General features: G+C 39.3%; 1 protein-coding gene across 8 annotated transcripts in view; it reads left to right on the top strand.

The window, feature by feature from the left end:
* FBXW11 (F-box and WD repeat domain containing 11) overlaps positions 1 to 19,739 on the top strand; it is a 139,652-nt gene that overhangs the window by 69,884 nt on the left and 50,029 nt on the right. For 5 of the 8 annotated variants that reach the window (XM_033180292.1, XM_033180289.1, XM_033180288.1 and 2 more), the window contains one exon: positions 17,985 to 18,047. The exons of the other annotated variants lie outside the window; for them this stretch is intronic. In XM_033180292.1, the coding sequence (XP_033036183.1) occupies positions 17,985 to 18,047 (63 nt within the window). The remainder of the gene's footprint in view (positions 1 to 17,984; positions 18,048 to 19,739) is intronic. 8 annotated transcript variants of the gene reach the window in all.

Here is a 19,739-nt window from a genome sequence, read left to right as displayed (position 1 = left end):
CTGGGACTACAGGTGTGTGCCACCGCACCCAGCTAATTTAAAAAAAATTTTTGTAGAGATGGGGTCTCACTGTGCTGTCCAGGCTGGTTTCATACTGCTGGGCCCAAGCAGTCCTCCTGCTTCAGCCTCCCAAAATGTTGGGATTACAGGCGTGAGCCACCCACTGTTCCTGACTTCCTTTGTTTTTGGATTTTGAGTCATAGTTAACACCCTTTCCCTACACCTAAGTTTTAAAGGAATTCATCCACCTTTTCTTTTCTTTTTTTTTTCTTCTCTTCTTTTCTTTCTTTTCGTTCTTTCTTTTCTTTCTTTTTTTTTTTGGACAGAGTTTTGCTCTTTCACCCAGGCTGTAGTGAAGTGGCATGATAACGGCTCATTGCAACCTCCGACCTTGGGTTCAAGTGATTCTCCTGCTTCAGCCTCCTGAGTATCTGGGATTATAGTGCATGCCACCACACCTGGCTAATTTTTGTATTTTTAGTAGAGACAGGGTTTCGCCATGTTGGGCTGGTCTCTAACTCCTGACCTCAGGTGATCCACCCACCTCGGCCTCCCAAAGTGCTAGGATTACAGGCGTGAGCCACCTCCCCCAGTGACCCATGTTTTCTTCAAGTACTTAATAGTTTTACTCTTTAAATTTCTTATCTATTTGCAGTCTGTTGATGTACATTCTTTGAAGTACGGATCCAGTTTCATCTTTTTCCAAATTGCTAGCCAGTTGTCCTAGCACTAAAGTTTCCCAGTGATTTGAGGTGCCACTTTTATTATGTGCTAAGCTTTCATATATACTTGAGTCCTATTTCTGGACTTTCTGTTCCATGAAGCCAGAATTTGGCAAACTGTTGCCTCCAGGTCAAACCTAGCCATGTTTTTTTTATTTTTGTTTTTTGAGACAGAATCTTGCTCTGTGGCCCAGGCTGGAGTGCAGTGGCACAGTCTCAGCTCACTGCAGCCTTCGCCTCCCATGTTTAAGAGATTCTTCTGCCTCAGCCTCCTGAGTAGCTGGGACTACAGGCACCTGCCACGGTGCCTGGCCAATTTTTGTATTTTTAGTAAAGGCGGAGTTTCACCATGTTGATCAGGCTGGTCTCAAACTCCTGATCTCAAATGATCCACCCACCTCAGCCTCCCCAAATGCTGAGATTACAGGTGTGAGCCACCGCGTCCGGCCCCCACTGTGTTTTTATAAATAAAGTTTTATTGGAGCACAGCCACACTCATTCAATTACATATCTGTGGCTGCTTTCATCCTATAACAGAAGAGTTGAGTAGTTGTGACAAAATCAGTGAGTCCTGCAAAGCTCAAAATATTTACATCTGACCTTTACAGAAAAAGCTTGCCGACCCTACTCTGGAGTAATTGTGTATTCATGTACTATAAAAATACCTTGCTTTTCAGTAGAGAGGCTTATTTATAGTGTATTTTGATGTCCACTAGGACTGATTCCCCACTTTTCTTTTTTTGTATTTTTTACGAATACTCATGTAAGTTTGCTTTTGCATATGAACTTGAGTATCAGTTTGTCTAGCTCCTAAAGAATTTTCTTGTGGGATTATTGGGGATATATTAAACTTATAAATTAGGGAGAACTGTCATCTTTAGAATGTTGAGTTCTCTTATCCAACAACAGTTATGAAGAAAAGAATAGAGAAATCTATCAAAGAATTAATTCAGAAAAATGTATCAGGTCAGCGTGGATTCACGGAGAATACTGCCACACCTTTAAAGAACAAATAGGCCAGAAGCTCTATAAATTGTTCCATAACATTGATTGAAGGAATTTTTCTTCTTTTTCTGGGAATTACTTTTAGTTTTATTATCTTTTGATCAGAGGCTCTTATTTTCTAGTTTTTCTTTTTTATTGAACTTATTTCTTCGTGATCTAATATATGATAAGCTTTCAGAAATTTTTTCCATGTGCTAGAAAAGCGTGTTTAGTCTGTATAAACAGGTTATCATACCCTGTAAGACCTGCCTGCCTGATTGATGCTTATGAATTTTTATTTTTTGTTTTCTTGAGCTGTCTTGTAGTGAGAGTAGTGTGTATAGTATATTTATATCCATGTCTCTCTGCATTTCTTTTAGTTTGTTTCTTTTCATGATGTGCTTTCTTTTTTATTTTTGAAATTTCCTTTTATAGAAAGGTTTGGGCCGGGCGCGGTGGCTCAAGCCTGTAATCCCAGCACTTTGGGAGGCCGAGGCGGGCGGATCACGAGGTCAGGAGATCGAGACCATCCTGGCTAATACGGCAAAACCCCGTCTCTACTAAAAAATGCAAAAAACTAGCCGGGCGACGAGGCGGGCGCCTGTAGTCCCAGCTACTCGGGAGGCTGAGGCAGGAGAATGGCGTGAACCCGGGAGGCGGAGCTTGCAGTGAGCTGAGAGCCGGCCACTGCACTCCAGCCTGGGCGGCAGAGCAAGACTCCGTCTCAAAAAAAAAAAAAAAAAAAAAAAAAAAAAAGAAAGGTTTGTATTTTTGTTACTTTTAATTATAATTTTTGTAATGCCTCTTTTTTTTTGTTTTGAGACAGGCTCTCACTGTGTTGCCTAGGCTGGAGTGCAGTAGCATGATCACAGTTCAGTGTAGCCTCAAACTCCTGGGCTCAAGTGATCGGGGACTGCCTCAGCCTACCAAGTCACTGGGACTACAGGTGTGGGCTACCATGTCTGGCTAATTTTTAATTTTTTTTTATAGATGGGGTCTTGCTGTGTTGCCCAGCTGGTCTTGAACTCCTTGGCTCATGGGATCCTCCCATCTTGACCTCCCAAAGTGTTGGGATTACAGGCATGAGCGACTGCACCTAGACTGCAGTTTTAGAGTTGTGTTATTTCTTTGTCTGAATATGACATGTGATTCTTCTGTTGTCTTCAGATTTGTTTTATTCTTCTTCTTTTTTTTTTTTTTCTGATTTGGAGTCTAGCTCTGCTGCCCAGGCTAGAGTGCAGTGGCACAATCTCGGCTCACTGCAACCTCCGCCTCCCAGGTTCAAGCAATTCTACTATCTCAACCTCTTGAGTAGCTGGGACTACAGGCGCCTGCCACCATGCCTGGCTAATTTTTGTATTTTTAGTAAAGACGGGGGTTCACCATATTGGTCAGGCTGATCACGAACTCCTGACCTCAGGTGATCAGCCCGCGTTGGCCTCCCAAAGCACTGAGATTACAGGCATGAGCCACCGCACCCATCTCAGACTTGTTTATTCTTAGAGCCATAATTGTCTTAAATGTTAACTTTTTTGACGAATTTTTGCATCATCTCCGGATTACTCAAGGAAACCTTTTCTTTACCCTTTATTTTCTAAAATTTTGGAAGATGCTGCTCCACTGATGCCTCTCTTGGTATGTTGTTTCGAGAAGTTTGATGCCAAATTGAATTAATGCTGTTTCTCTTTAAAGGTTTCTTCTTATATTAAAAAAAATTTTTTTTGGGGGGTGGGGATTGAAAACATTTTTTCTTTATTTTTGAAGTCTAATAATTGTCTTAGGATATCTCTTGGAGTTTATTGCTGTGGGCCAGTTTCCCCTATTACCTGGAGACCCTTTCAATAGTTCGGGTTTCCTTTTTTCTCTGGAAAGCTTTTTGAATTACAGTTTTTTTTTTCTTTTTAAATAACAGCTTTATTGAGACATAAATATTAAAAATTTACCCATTTAAAGTGTACAATTCTGTGATTTTTAGTATAGTCACAGAGTTGTATAACCAGTGCCACAGTCAGTTTAGATGTTTGCATCACCCCCAAAAGAAACACACTACCAGCCGGGCGCGGTCTCTCATGCTTGTAATCCCAGCACTTTGGGAGGCCAAGGTGGGCGGATCACGAGGTCAGGAGATCGAGACCATCGTGGCTAACACAGTGAAACCCTGTCTCTACTAAAAATCAAAAGCAAAATTAGCCAGGCGTGGTGGCAGCCTCCTATAGTCCCAGCTACTCGGGAGTCTGAGGTGGGAGAATGGTGTGAACCCAGGAGGCAGAGTTTGCAGTGAGGCGAGATGGTGCCACTGCACTCCAACCTGGGTGACAGAGTGAGACTCTGTCTCAAAAACAAAACAAAAAACAAACACAAAAAGCACTCTACCCTGAGGCTGTCATTCCCTATATCCCTCGCCCATCCAACCCTAGGAATCACTTGGATTATAGTTTTAAAGGTTATTTTTGTTATTTTTTTCTTTAGAAACTCTTGTTATATATAGGTTGGATCTCCTTTGTTTTCCATGTTAACTACTTTCTCACTGTCCCATATTGCTTCTTTCTTCATCTCATTTTTATTCTCTTGGGTTGTTTTCTTGCTTTACTTCAATGTTTCCTAATAATTTCCCATTTATTTTTTATTTGTTTTTATTTTGAGACAGGGTCTCACTCTGTCGCCCAGGCTGGAGTGTGGTGGCTCTGTCTCGGCTCACTGCAAGCTCTGCCTCCTGGTTCAAGCAATTCTTGTGCCTCAGCCTGCCAAGTAGCTGGGACTTCAGATGTGCACCACCACACCTGGCTAATTTTTGTATTTTTAGTGGATATGGGGTTTCACCATTTTACCCAGGCTCTGTATTCTGTTGACAGTACCACACTTTCACTTTCGTGAATACTGTAGTTTTATAGTGCCTTTTGAAGTCAAGCAGTATCATTCCTTGAACTTTGTTCTCCTTCAATTGTGTTTGTTATTTTTATTTATTTATTTATTTTTAATTATTATTATTTTTTAGCTTCTCCATGTAAACCTTAGAGTCATTTCAATATCCACAAAGTAACTTGCTGGATTTTGATAGAGATTGCATTAAATTTCTAGATCCGGTTGGGAAGAACTGATGTCTTGACCATATTGAATCTTCCTTTCCATGAACATGGATTATATCTTCATTAATTTAGTTCTTTGATTTTCTTCATCAGGGTTTTCTAGTTTTCCTTGCAGATTCTTGTGTATATTGTTAGATTTATACCTAATTATATCTATAGGTGTTTATGTAGATGGTAATATGTTTTTAATTTCACATTTCATTTGTTCATTGCTGGTATACAGGAAAGTGATTGACTTTTTGTATATAAACATGTGTATACTGCAGATCTGCCATAATCACTTAGGAGTTCCAGGGGCTGTTTTGTTAATTCTTTCAGTTTTTCTACATAGACAGTCATGTCACCTGTGAACCAAAACAGTTTTCTTTCTTTCTTCTCAATCTGTATATTTTTTATTTCCTTTCCCTGTCTTATTGCATTAGCTAGAACTTCCAGATAATGTTGAAAAACAGTGTTGAGTGGGAACATTCTTTGTTCCTGATTTTAGTGGGAAGGTGTCAACCTTTTCACCAATACATATGATGTTAGCTGTAGGTTTTTTGCAGGTGTTCTTTATCACGTTGAGGAAATTCTCCTCTGTTTGCCTTTTGTTTGTACACTCTTTTCTCCTAAAAACTGATCTTTTGAAGACTGCCTTTTTACATCTTACATCCTCTTTATCTGTAATCAACTCTGAACTAGCAGGATGCTTTTTAAGTATTTTCATACTTAATGTGATTTTATGTCAATCTTTTATCTACTGCTTGTTTCCTTCTTTTTTCTTCTGCTGCTTGTTTCTTCTTTTTTTCCTGAACTGTCCTTGATCTTCATAAAGATTTATGGCTAGAACATAAGGATGTACTAGGATTTAATTTTCTACTTAGGTTCTGTGCCTTTTAGTTAATGCTGAGAGCTTGAGCTTTATATAGCTGCATTTTTTGGTCAGTCTTTGTGTCCTGTGAATTCACTAATATCCCATCACTTTTATTTTGTAGATTAAGCAGGATTTTCTAGTTAGTCATACCATCTACATTCTTTTTGTTATTTATGTTTTTATTTATTTTTCTTGCCCTGTTGCATTGACTATAGTGAAACTTGTGGTTTTCAATTTCAAATTCACAAATTTTTAATTTTTAAAATTACTGATTGATTTATTATTTTTTTTGAGACAGGGTCTCACTCTGTCACCCAGGCTGGAGTGCAGTGGTGTGATCTCGGCTCACTGTAACTTCCACCTTGGGGGTTCAAGTGATTCTTGTGCCTCAGCCTCCCAAGTAGCTGGAATTAGAGGCGCGTGCCACCATGCTGGCTCATTGTTTTATATTATTAGTAGAGGCGGGGTTTTACCATGTTGCCAGGCTGGTCTTGAACACCTGATCTCAAATGATCCACCTGCCTTGGCATCCTAAAATGCTGGGATTACAGATGTGAGCCACTGTGCCCAGCCTATTTTTTATTTTTTTAGATGGAGTCTTGCTCTGTCACCTAGGCTGGAGTGCAGTGGCACGACCTCAGCTCACTGCAGCCTCCATCTCCCAGGTTCAAGTAATTCTCCTGCCTCTGCTTCCCAAGTAGCTGGGATTTTAGGCATATGCCACTATGCCCAGCTAATTTTCGTATTTTTAGTAGAGACGGGGGTTGACTGTGTTGGCCAGTCTGGTCTTGAACTCCTGACCTCAAGTGATTCACCTGCCTTGGCCTCCCAAAGTGCTGGGTGTGAGCCACTGTGCCTGGCTCAAATTCACAAATTTGAATTCACACCAGAAGTGTGAATGGATGTTCTAGCTTTGTCCTTCAGGACAATGGGAAAATGTTCCATCTTTAAACATTAAGTATGATGTTTCATTATATGACCTTTATCATATTGAGGAAGTTATCTGAGTTTTTAATCATGAATAGATGTTGAATATTGTCAAATGCTTGAAATGTACCTATTGTAATCTTCCATTCTGTCCCATTGGTCTACACATATGTCTTTATGCTAGTTGCACAGTTTTGGTTATGATAGCTTTGTAGTAAGTTTTGAAACCAGCTTTTCAAAGCTGATTGAAGTCCAGTTTCATTCTTTTGTTTCAGGATTATTTTGTCTGTTCTGAGTCCCTTGAAACTGCTAATGAATTTTATGGTTGATTTTGCTACTTATGCAAAAAACATCATTGAGTTTTTTTTAGGGATTGCATTAAATCTGTAGATAGTTTTGGGTGGTACGAACATCTTAATATTGAGTCTTGCAATCCACGAACACGAATTGTCTTTTCTATTCTTTGTGTCTGATTTTTTCTGCAACAGTTTATACTTTTCAGTTAGTCATATTTTCTAGAAATTTAAAGAGAAGAAATTAATATATATGCAGACCCAAGTTTTCTTTTCTTTTTGTCTGAAGAACTTTAACATTTCTTTTAGTGAAGGTTTGAGAACTAGATCAGAGTCCTTGGAAGCCAAGTGAATGAAGTATATCAAGAAGATGGAAGTGCTCAACCTTGCTGAAAGGTGAAGAAATAGGAGGAATGAGAGTTGACCCTTAGATTTAATAACTTGTAATGTGAAGTCTTTTCTGATGAAAGCATGATTATTAGTCAAGGAATTCGCAAAGGAAATTCTCTCCAGTCATCCACTTATTATGAAATACACATCCTTTTGGATCTCATGGATTTCTAAATTTGACCAAGAGGCAATTGTCAAAGTACATATGAAGGTTCATTGCAGTGTTGTGTTTAATAGTAAAAAATGTAATGTTTGTTACTACTTGTATTGAGTAAGGAAATTATGGGATGAAGTGAACTGTAGCCCTTAAAAATGAAAATGTAGAACTACAATGATGTGGAAAGATATTCATGACACATGGAAAAACCAGTTACTGAAGAGCATGTTTTAAACAGTTTTCACTTACATATATGCAGTTTTCAGTCTGTGTACCAAAATGGTCCAGTGGTTATCCCTAGGTGGCAGTATTTTGGTTGATTTTTCCTTTTTCAAAAAACTTCATTTGTATATTTTCTTTTGTGATGTGCCTGTGCAAGTCCTTTGCTCAGTTTTAAATTTAGTATGTGTGTGATTGTGATTTTTCCTTGATTTGAAGTGAGTTAAAAAAGATTCTGTGTATATTGCCACTCTTTTCTTGCTCTGTGGGTTGCCTTTTTTCTTTTACATCTAGTTCCTTTGAAAGAATTAAGGTATATTGTATATTTTGCATGTCGCAAAACTAATCCACATATGTAGTCCAGTGATGCATCATCACGATAAATCAATTTTAAAACATTTTCAATCTCTGAATGTTTTTAATGAACAGAAATTATTTTAATATACTCTGATTTATTACATTGTTCTTTGTGGTTAGCAGTTGTGTATTGTTTAAAAAAGTTTTGCCTATTCCCAGGTCATGAAGATGTCCTATGGCTTCTTGTAAAAGCTTTACTGCATTGTCTTTTACACAGATCTTCAGGCTATCTAGAATGGATTTTTCTGTGTTTCTTTGTATGCATGTGAGAGGGTAGGGCCCAACATATGTTAAGAATATCTAGTTGATAGAGTCTTTTATTTAAAAGACCATTCTTTTCCCACTGCACTGAAGTGTGCCACCTTGGTGTTTAATCAGGTGAACTTATATGTGTGGATTTGTGTTTGAATGCTGTTTCGTTCCATTAATCAATTTGTCCACCTTTATGTCTGTATAATACTGTTTTAGTTACAGTAGCTGTATAATAGATCTTGATGTCTCATAGTATAAATTTTCTAGCTTCATTTTTCCAGATTGACTTGGTTCTTCTTGGCCCTTGATATTTCCATATAAATTTTAAAATCAGCTCTGTTTTGGGGCGGGGGGATGGGGACACAGTTGGGGAGAACAAGCCTGCTGAGATTTTGATTGGTATTGTTTTGAATTAATCGTCTCTTAATCTTTAAGGTAAGCTTTTGGCAGGTTTAGTTTTATTTTGTCAGTTTTCATTGAAATATTACGATCTGTCAAGTGGTAGCTACTATTATATTTCATTGCTTTATAATTTCTTAGGTAGGTTTTATGTTTGAATCTTGGATGAATCTGCTAAGTTACACATACAGAAAATGATTGTGATGTGGTATTGTATTTCTCTGGCTTTCGCTGATATTGTTGATAGATGCTTTCATGTTTCTTTTTAAATGATTTATAGTAGAAGCAAGAATAAAAGTATTTTTCCAGTTTTATTTTTTTTTTCCCCTCTGAGCAGTGTTGTGTTGTAGGTGCGTTGCATATGTTATTTTTTATTCCTGCAACATAGGCAATATTATCCCTATTTTATAAAAAGAGGGACCTGAACCCAAGAGAGTGGTCCAGTAACTTACCCTGAGTCACAGTTTGTAATTGGTAGGGCCTGGGATTTGCGTTGGGGATGGCTGGCTTAAGGGCCTCTTCTTTACACTTCAGCTGACTGACTTCCTCAGTGGTGCCATTCTTCATGACTGTGTATCTTTTGGCCGTTTTTCTGTTACTGCTTCTAAAGCACTTTCTTTTCTGGCTCCTTTAGTGAATGTAAAAAGCTTTGGTTTTAAAGCCATCTTCAAAGTGTGAAGCACTAGGAGCTTGTACGAGCATGCTCTGCCCTTGTCTGCTTTCTCTGGGAGACTCTAGCAGACTCGTATCTATCCTTCTTTTAGATCTTTTTAAGCACTCAGATAATAAATACATTTTCTTCTTTTATATAGTTAGCTGAATACTTTGGGGGAGGTAAGGATGACTGCCCCTCTGAAAGTAGACTTTGTTTCTTACCACTTGTTGTGAGGACCAGAATGGTGCTACATGTTTTTATTTGCTTCTATTTTGAATTCTTGCTCATTGTAGACAGTTTTGGAAAATGTGGGAAAGGAGTAAGTAGAAACCAAATTACCGCTTTTTCACTATGTTAAGTAATAGGAAGATTATGGTAACTGTAGCTAATGCTTATCATCAGTAAATATTTATTATACTTCTGTACTTAGGTAGTATACCGGAAATTATTCTAAGTGCTAAGGATACAGACTGAATAAAACAACCAAATATCTCTGCCCTGTGGAGGTTAAATTTGACTAAAGGAGCCTCTGTTAGTCTGTTCTCACACTGCTATAAAGAAATACCTGAGACTGGGTAATTTCTAAGGAAAAGACGTTTAGACGTTTAATTGGCTCATGGTTCTGCAGGCTATAGAGGAAGCATGGCAGCGTCTGCTTGGTTTCAGTTATGGCAGAAGGCAAAGGGGAAGTGGGCACTTCATGTGGCCGGAGCAGGAGGAAGAGAGAGAGTGGTGAGGTGCTACTTTTAAGCAATCAGATCTCGTGAGAACTCACTCACTCATGCCATGACAGCACCAAGGGGGATGGTGTTAAACCATGAGAAACCGCTCCCATGATTCAGTCATCTCCCACCAGGCCTCACCTTCAACATTGGGGATTACAGTTTGACAAGAGGTTGGGGTGGGGACACAGATCCAAACTGTGTCAGAGCCCTGCTTGTGTGCCAGGATTATCTCTTAAAATTTTCTCACACTCTGCCAGGGAGGCCCTGTTTTCACCTTAGTTTTATGGATGAGGATGTAAGCACGGAGAGGTCAAGTGGAATGCAGCGCTGCTGGGCCTTTCAGTAGGAGTTTCTGTTTCCCCAGACCACAGCATATATATCTGGAGTCTTGGTGTGAATCTTTTACTTACTTTTTGAAGTTTAACTTCAAAAATCACTTTTCCTTGCTGTTAAAAAGATATATGTCTACTTTAAGAAAAATTTAGGTAGGATAAGTAAGCAAAAATCAAATAAAAATTAGAGATAATATTGTAAGCACATGGTTGCTTTTGCAAATAGTAAAATAAATTTTATTTGTAAAGATGAGATTGTACAGATATATTTTGACTTGCTTTTTTCCCACTTGAAATAGTTTAAACCTTTTCCCCTATCATTGTTCTTCTAAAATAGTGTTTCCCTGACTTTAGGCAGTTGAGTACAAGCCTCACAAATTTTGACATGTCTGCATACCATTTGTTATTTTCCGTTCTGACCATGTTTTAAAAATCTGCTTTTTAAAGTAAATCAGAAGAGGGAACTGTAATCACTACTTGACTGGAAAATCAGTGGTGCTTACTGGCATAGATTAGTGTAAAAGTAAATACCATTAAAAAACCCCAATGTGGGCAACATACTGAGATCTTGTCTCCATAAAAGAAAAACAAAACAATTAGCTAGGCACGGTGGCATGCACCTGTGGTCCCAGCTACTTGGGAGGCTAAGGCTGGAAGATTGCTTGAGCTCAGGAGACTGAGGCTATAGTGAACCGTGATCATGCCACTGCACTATAGCCTAAGTGACAAGACTTTGTCTCAAAAAAACAAAACGACAAACCAAAAACCCATATGACATTTTAGCCAGATATTTTTTTTGTTTGTTTTTTACAGAAAATTGAACAGTAAGCCCGCTCTTTTTGTTAAAAACAGGTAATGGCAGATATTAGAGAGATGTGAAAGTATCTTTTGATGAAATTAGAATTGAAAGCAAACTGAAAAGGTAGTAGCTTTTGCAGCATGGGATTTATTATACTCTACTAACCTTTGCCAGGGTTTTTCAGGGGTTTTCAAAGTAAGAAATGAAATTTATATTTATACCTAATGTGTGTGTGGTAATTTTTATGTATATGCATATATGCATGTGATGCAGGATTTTTTCAGTGCTGCTTCGCCAGCTGGAGACCTTTGCAGCTGGCAGTGCCCCTGCCCGGGCCTCGCTCTGCCCCAGGCTTGCTGTTGGAGGTACCCTGCCCACTTGGCCTGGTGGGCTGCTCTTGGCGCCCTGGCCCTGATCCCGCACTCAGTCTGTGCCGGGGCCAGGTGTGCTGCAACCTGCTTCTGCCTTGGCCACCGGCCTCTAGACAAGGGGGAATGTGGTGGCACTTGAAAATTTTGGAGACACCAGCAACTGCGTGACCCCAAAGGAGGTATTACAGCATGTCACAACTCTGGCCCAGGTAACGGCGAGGTCTGGGGCCCCAGAAGGGTTGTAGCTCTCCTTCCTGCAGCACTACCAACCAGCGGGGGTGGGGGGTGGGACGTGTTTCAGCCCATTTGTGTTACAGCTCATTTAATCCTGTCGTCCTGCTCTGGCCTGTGGCTCCTGGGCTGGCCTGGCCCCATGGCTGCTTCCTGTCATGTGGGGCTGCTGCCTGGCACCGGCAGAGGGCAGAGGGCTACAGTATTACAGCGTTTTTCCTACCCATGTTGGGTAGATTCTGAGTTCTTGTCCCGCATCCAAGAAGAATGAGGTTATGCTCACAACCGGAGGGTGAGCAGGGCGGAAAGTTTTATTGAGCAACGAAGCAGTTCTCAGCAGAGAGGGCACTCAAAATGGGCAGTCCACTACCCGAAGTCGGGTAGTCCCCCAGTGTGGCTGAGTTCAGGGTTTTTAATAGTCACAGAATGGGAGAGGTGTGGGCAGTAGGTAGCATTGGAAAAGGCAACGTTTGATTAAAAAGCATTATCCAGAAACAACCAATTGGGGAAAAGCTAGCAAACAGGAATAGAAATTCTCACTCCGGGTCGTGGGCTTCATCCATAACCAGCAGCCTTGTCTTCAGGCTTCAGGCTGTTTTTAGCTTGAAGGTGGGGTTTTGGCTGGGTACGGTGGCTCATTCCTGTAATCCCAGCATTTTGGGAGGCAGAGGAGGGCGGATCACGAGGTCAGGAGTTCAAGACCAGCCTGGCCAACATAGTGAAACTCCATCTCTACTAAAAATACAAAAATTAGTTGGGCATGGTGTGGTGGGCGTCTGTAATCCCAGCTACTTGGGAGGCTGAGGTAGGGAATTGCTTGAACCCAGGAGGCAGAGGTTGCAGTGAGCCAAGATCACGCCACAACACTCCAGCCTGGGCGACGGAGCAAGGCTCTGTCTCAAAAAAAAAAAAAAGGTGGGGTTTCACCACGGACCCGCCCCGCCTGCCTAGGATTTTGTCTGCCTCCTGCTGCTGTCACGTGTGTATGTGTTATGTCTATGTATTCAGGAAAATTGCCGCCATTTTTAATTGTAAGATTGATTATAAGAAACATCTCTATTTCAGAGATGTTAAAATGTGAAAAAAACATGTCTTAGAATTAATGAAGTAGAGGATATTATATGTACTCTATTCTATTTCAGTTTTTTAAAAAATGCTGGTTATCCCTTAAGTTGATATTTTAAACTATAATGGATTGTAATCTCCAATTGGAAAAACATGGACTTAAAATTTAAAAATAAGAATCTTAATTTCTGCTTTACTTAAAAATCAGTAAAGATGAATTTTAAATGAAAATGTACAAAGTAAAATAAAACCTCTAGGTGTGGAAGAATATCTTTATGACGTTAGAAGAAAAAAGATTTCTTGAGTAAGATGACAGAAAGCATAAATAACAAAGGAAACAACTGACAAATTAAACTTCATTAAAATTTATTACTTCTGTTTATCAAAATACACAAGAGAATGAAAAGTTAAGCCACAGATTGGGAGAAGACCTTTGTAATAATATATTTGAGAAAGAGTTCATTGTAGAATATACATAGAATTTCTAGAAATCAGTAAGAAAAAGTCTAACTAAAAATTGGTTAAAAGCTTTGTTATCCAGTCTGGGTGTGGTGACTCAGCCTGTAATCCCAGCACTTTTGGGAGGCTGAAGTGGGCAGATCATTTGAGGCCAGGAGTTCGGGACCAGCCTGGCTAACATGACAAAACCCCATTTCTACTAAAAATACAACATTAGCCGGGCATGGTGATGCATACCTGTAGTCCCAGCTACTTGGGAGGCCGAGGCATGAGTATTGCTTGAACCATGGAGGCAGAGGTTGCAGTGAGCCGGAATTGTGCTGCTGCATTCCAGCCTGGTCAACAGAGTGAGACTCTGTCTCACACACACACACACGCGCACGTGCACACACGATTGGTGATGACAAAAAGGAAGAAAAACATTCTTCTGCATTCTTCTACATTCATTCTTTCAGATTTTTTTAGTATCATTTCTTGTCATGTAATGTCAACAATGAAATACTTGTTAGAAATTTGAGTGGATAGATTAATTAGAAGAGACCTTACTGTGCTATAATAATGTAACAGAAATTTCAACCAGACTCCCATTTAATAACAAATTCATACATAGCTGATTTAGAATTTATTAGTGGTTTACATTTTTATCAGTTGGCAGAAAGAAAATAACTGGTATATTCCTATATTTTAGCATTTGTCCAGAGGGAGGAGATTTCCAGTCAAGCTGTTTGGTGGTGGTTGCGTTAATGTATATGCAGATATGGCCTTCTTCCTTCTGAATTGCCATGTTTGTTTGAGAGATAGGAACTGCTATTTTAGACAAACTTTTTCAAAATGAATGCTTATGGCTTTCTAGTGATTTTAATTCCCGGCAATGTGTTGGCAAGATTTAGGTTTTAGGGGCTCAGGTGTAGATAACAAGAACAATGAAAAGGTATTTGGTTTGCCTTTGCCAGTCATTGTTCTGTGTATTTATCTTTGGAATTTACAGCCAGTAGTAATTGGCGGAATATGTTTAGATTTTTCTACTTGGTGTAATCTTAAATATGTAATAGTCTCTTCCTGATTTCTAACTATATTTGGGGTTTTTTTTCTGTGACCTATATCAGTTTTTACAAAAAGGTCCATGGAAAATTGAGAATAATATGTAATCTCTTACTGGATAGAAAGTTTGAGATATATTTAGTAAATCAAGCCCATCCGGATTCCCTCCCTCTCTCCCTCCCGTGTTTGTTTGTTTCTTTCTTTTTGGTCTCCTTCATCTGTCAAAGCTGGAAAGGTATTTAAAAAATAAAATTTCCAACTTTTCTCCTTTATGTACCGTTGCTTGGTGTGGTGACTTACCTGTAATCCCGGTGACTTGGGAAGCTGAGACAGGAGGATCACTTGAGCCTGGGAGTTTGAGATCAGCTTGGGCAACATAGCACATAGGAAGACCGTGTCTCTAAAAAATTTTAAAAAATTAGTTGAGTGTTGTGGTGTGAGCCTGTAGTCCTAGCTACTCAGGAGGCTGAGTTGTGAGGATTGCTTGAGCCTGGGAGTTCGAGATTGTAGTGAGCTATGATCATGCCTCTGTGCTTCAGCCTGGGTAACAAAATGGAACCCTGACTCTTAAGACGCACTCTTCTTTTTGAATTTTGCTTTTCAGAGATTTAAAACTCAAATATTGCTCTCCTTGCAATAAAAACCCTTGCTGTCCTTTTAATGTGAATTTTTTTGCTATGTTTTTGCTCATTTCTTTTAGCCTTTTTTGTACGAATTTGTTATTATGCTTACCTTTGTGTGTAGGGGGTCTCCTCAATTCAGCTTTGTTTTATTAAAACATTCTGGTTGCAGTCTATTAAATTGATTTCATGGGACAAAACCAGCAGTTGGAAAACACCTAAGACACATTTTTTTCTGTATGGAAAAGTACATTGATTTCTGAGTAGAACAGGCTTAGGTCTGAATCCTGTGTCTCTCATTTACTAGCTATATGACTCTTAACTGTTAGTTACTTAATGCAGAATTTGCAGCATTTTTAAAGCAGGAAATTGATTCCTCATATAATTCTCAAAGTACGGAATTTTCCAGTTGAAATATATTCTGTGTGTGTTCGTGGCCCCTACTGGCAAACATATATCACTGCTAAGAGCCTGTTGTACCTATACATAAACTAAATGAAAATGAAGGCTAGGTCATTGGAACCAGCCTACCACTTCCATTGATTGGTATGCAAGAGAGAAGGGGGAATGTGCAGAAGAGATTCTAGAATTATTGAAATGCTGTAAGAAAGAATGAATTCTAGGTGGTAGCTGAGATTCCATAGCAGATGCAATATTGCTGTACTAAATTAAATTACCCAGTTGATGAAAACATCTTGACAAGTTTTCAAGTCACAATATTGTGTGATTTTTTGTTTGTTTGTTTTGGAATGATGCAGTGGGGTACCCTTTCTCAGGTTTTGTTTGGTTTTATATAGAATTCAGTTTCAGATATGTAATTTACATCTGGGCTACCTAGAATGCATTCGTTTGACAGGGTGAAGATTTTTTGCATTGGGGTTGCCATGTTCGTGAAAAGGCACAGATAAAAAGGAAAGTTACTTTTGCTAACCTGTTTATCATATTAAAAAAACACACCATATGTATTTTCAGTTATTTTTAATTTTATTATTATTGCTTTTTTATAGAGATGAAGTTTGCTCTGTTGCCTGGGCTGGAATGCATTGGCATGATCTTAGCTTATTGAAGCCTCAAACTTCTGAGATTCTCTCACCTTAGCCTCCTGAGTAGTTAGGAGGCTTGGTAGTACCTGGAGACATGGGGTGGGGACTGACTTCCCATCTCTCTTCTACTTAATTCCTCATTCCTTTCCATGCTCCACCTTTCATGTTTCCAGCCATTCATTGTCCTTACCACTCTTAGAACCCAGACATGGGTTTGCAAGTTGGCTTTGTAACTACCAAACTCAGGGGATGCTGTACTGAGTCACTCTTCCCCCTTTCTTTATTCCCTTGAGGAAACCTACATGCTTTAGTAACCCTTAGGTCCTTTCAAGATAGCAGTAAAAAGATTACATGGAGAGACCTTCATAAATAGTACCTTTGTTTCCTTGTTCTTCATCCCATTCAGGATTACTTATTGCTTTCACCACTCCAGTCCTGTTTTGGACTCTTGGACACACTGAGTTCCTCTCTACCTCATGGTCGATATTTTAGATAGAGCCCCACCCTCCTGTCCCTCTCCCTCATTGTGGACCTTGGTGCTATGGGGTTTATAAGATTTTACTGAGAAAGCCAGGTTTTCCCCATAGGCAGCCATCTGGAGCCATCCTGTCAAAACCTCTGAAATTAGAAAAGCATAAGAAGATAACACAGGGGAAAAGTAGCATCTTCAAATCGGAGAGTGAAGTAATGTTTTTTGGAATACCCGTTATGCACTAAGCATTGTGTAGGGTAGTCTCCATCCCCACAACAACTCTGTGTGTTTGTATTGTTCCCAAGGTAAAAGATCTTGCTCAAGCTCACACACACACACATTGAGTGAGTGACCAAATCAGGAATCCAACTTCTCTTTGACTTCAAAGCCTTTGACTTTCCTACTCTGTCATACTGCATCCCTGCTCAGAGCCAGTTAGCAGCTAGTGTTCAGTGGTGATTCTTATGTCGTTATCTACATTGGTATTTTCAAATGGATTGTTTGGAAATACTGTATAAATAGTGCAAACATTTTAGGACTTGAAGAACATAAAGGAAAAATAGGGAAAATTTGAGAGAGGCTTATTCCCTAAAGACAGCAAACAGGATCTCGTAAACACTGATAACTTAAATAGATCTATAATAACCTTTTGAATAATACTATGAGACAAATGTTGTTTAAATTTAATACCCCAATATTACAATTTTAGGTTTTGGAAGGAATCTTAGAGAGATTGCTATCCATAAATGAGTTGTCTTTTCAGAGCACAACTAGCCCACTTCCCCTTCTCATTAAGTTTCCATTTAGCCGTTAGGTGGGAGCTTCAAAAGGGAAAATCCAATCATGTATAATCTCTAGTTAATGGGCATCTATTGAGCGACTGGGTCACCAGAAAGAATAATTACACAGTACCTCTTTGTGCAGTAAACACAAAAATCAAAAGCTAATGCATTCCCAAGGCAAGCCAGATTGTTACTGGCTGACAGCATCCTCCTCTTCAGGGAGAAGGTTGGGGCACCCACCATGCTTGCTAGGGGAGATTGCAAAGCCTTTCCAGAAAAACAAGGCTTTCAAGGGAGGAAAGACGAAGGCAGGGGGGCTTCCAAGGCTTTGCTACTTCTAATTGCGGATTCCCTGGGGTGCATTACTGAATAGCAGACCTTCTAGTAAATGTTTTGTGCAATCATCAGAAACTTCATGGGTCTTTGGAATTTCTTGCCACAAGTGCAAAAACAGTGATGACTGAGGTTGAGCTTCAGCCTCAATCCCACAATTTAGCCTTTTTTCTAAGCACACCCAACCTTTGTAAATAATGACTTTATGCTTGCTTTTGTCTAACCACTAACTATATTGATTTATGAAAGATGAGCACATCTCCCTTGACCCAAAATGGCGTGTGTTAGCCACAAAGCCAAATTGTTCTTGGGTTTGTATTGGTACACTCTAGTTTGGGTTTGCAAAATTATTTCTTGTAGTTATTTAGGATTTGCAAAACTTGGTATAATTCAAATAACCTGTTTTTCCCCCCTTAGAACACTTCAGTTATGGAAGATCAAAATGAAGATGAGTCCCCAAAGAAAAATACTCTTTGGCAGGTAGGAATGACGGCGCACAGATTAGACAGCAACTGACTTACTATAGATAGGATGCTCCCTCAGTTAATGTCCTCAGTGGAATCAAGAGCCAAGCATTTTTGTTTTCTTTTGTGCAGTTTTGCTAGTTTCAGAATCCACCACCCTAATTTATCTTCCTTCCATAGGGAATTGTCATTACAAATATGCTAAATAATTTGAGAGTTTCCACAAAGATCTGAAGTGGCTGTAGCCTAAAATGTTCTGTCTGTGGCCTCTGCCTAAGCCAAAGATGGACAGTGATGGCATCGTTTGTCACCAGAATTGCACCATGCCACACGCCAGTATATATATGGATGGCCTTTTCTCCTTTTGCTCTCAACCTTTAGTCTTCTCTCCCATTTCCATTGGTTTGCCTTTTCCTTTTAAGCTCATCTCCTTCTCCCTTGGCTCTGTTTTAAGGTTTGCCAGTTTTCTTCCCAATTCCCCAGGTTGTGTGTGTGTGTGTGTGTGTGTGTGTGTGTGGTTGGGGGTTTGGGGAGCAAGCAGAGTTTCATGATTTGGTGTTTTATCAACCATGCTGGTACACATGGCTTTCCCCTTCATGAAGACAGGATTTAAAAGTAAAACAAATCTAAATCTGAAGATACTAATGTAAAAATAAATTCTCTGGGTTCATTTGATTTGAAACTAAAAAGATAGATTAGTTAGCAGGAACAAAGTGCACCCAACACATTTAAGAGGAAATGAAGCAAAGGAAAACAATGCTAGGAAGAGCTTGCTGGGCTGAGCACGTGGTTGGAAATAGCATATTGAAAATGTGCTATAGAATAGTGCACATGCCATTATTTTCTCTTACATTGTGTACAGACTGAGTTTTGTACCCTCCTTCACGTTTATTATTTTGCAGCGGATGCTCTTCATTTACTATGATTTTTCAGTTGGCAGTGGTTCTTCACACTTTAGCTTTAGTTTTTCTTTCATCTGTCTTCCAGTCAACTAGTTAATAATTATACAAACACTCTAGGGAGGCTAGATGATTAGGAACTTGTCTGTAAATAAAATAACACTTTTGCTTATCAAATGAATTAATGGCTGTGAAAGTACTTTGTAAATTATAAGGCAGTACACAAGTGCAAGTTATCATTATATTTAACCTGTTATGAATCATTATTTTGGCAAGTTATTTGGAATAAAATATAGAAATAAAGGGGGAAGGAAAACACACACAGTTTTCTTTCTTAAGATAAGGCACTTTTGAGATTTTGATGTATACCGTTTACTCTGTCATGGTTTGTTCTCCTTGTCATGAATTACTGTGATCATAATGTTTTGTAAAATCCTGGATCTTTCCTTTTGTTTCTTAATATTATTTCATAAGCATGTTCTGTTGTTACAAAAATATTACTCTTTTTTTTTTTTTTTCTAATGGAGTCTTGCTCTACACCTCAGGCTGGAGTGCAGTGGCACGATCTCAGCTCACTACACCTTCCGCCTCCCAGGTTCAAGCATTTCTCCTGCCTCAGCCTCCTGTGTAGCTGGGGTTACAGGCATCTGCCACTATGGCTGGCTAATTCTTTTTGTATTTTTAGTAGAGACAGGGTTTCACCATGTTGGCCAGGCTCGTCTTGAACTCCTGGCCTTAAAGTGATCCAGCTAACTTGGCCTCCCAAAGTGCTGGGATTACAGGCGTGAGCCACCATGCCTGGCCAAAAT

Source organism: Trachypithecus francoisi, unplaced genomic scaffold, assembly GCF_009764315.1.
Source record: "Trachypithecus francoisi isolate TF-2019V2 unplaced genomic scaffold, Tfra_2.0 Lachesis_group2, whole genome shotgun sequence".
In the NCBI taxonomy this organism is placed as follows: domain Eukaryota; kingdom Metazoa; phylum Chordata; class Mammalia; order Primates; family Cercopithecidae; genus Trachypithecus; species Trachypithecus francoisi.
Note: the sequence above shows the minus strand (reverse complement) of the source record. Positions and strands in the feature narration are given on the sequence as shown.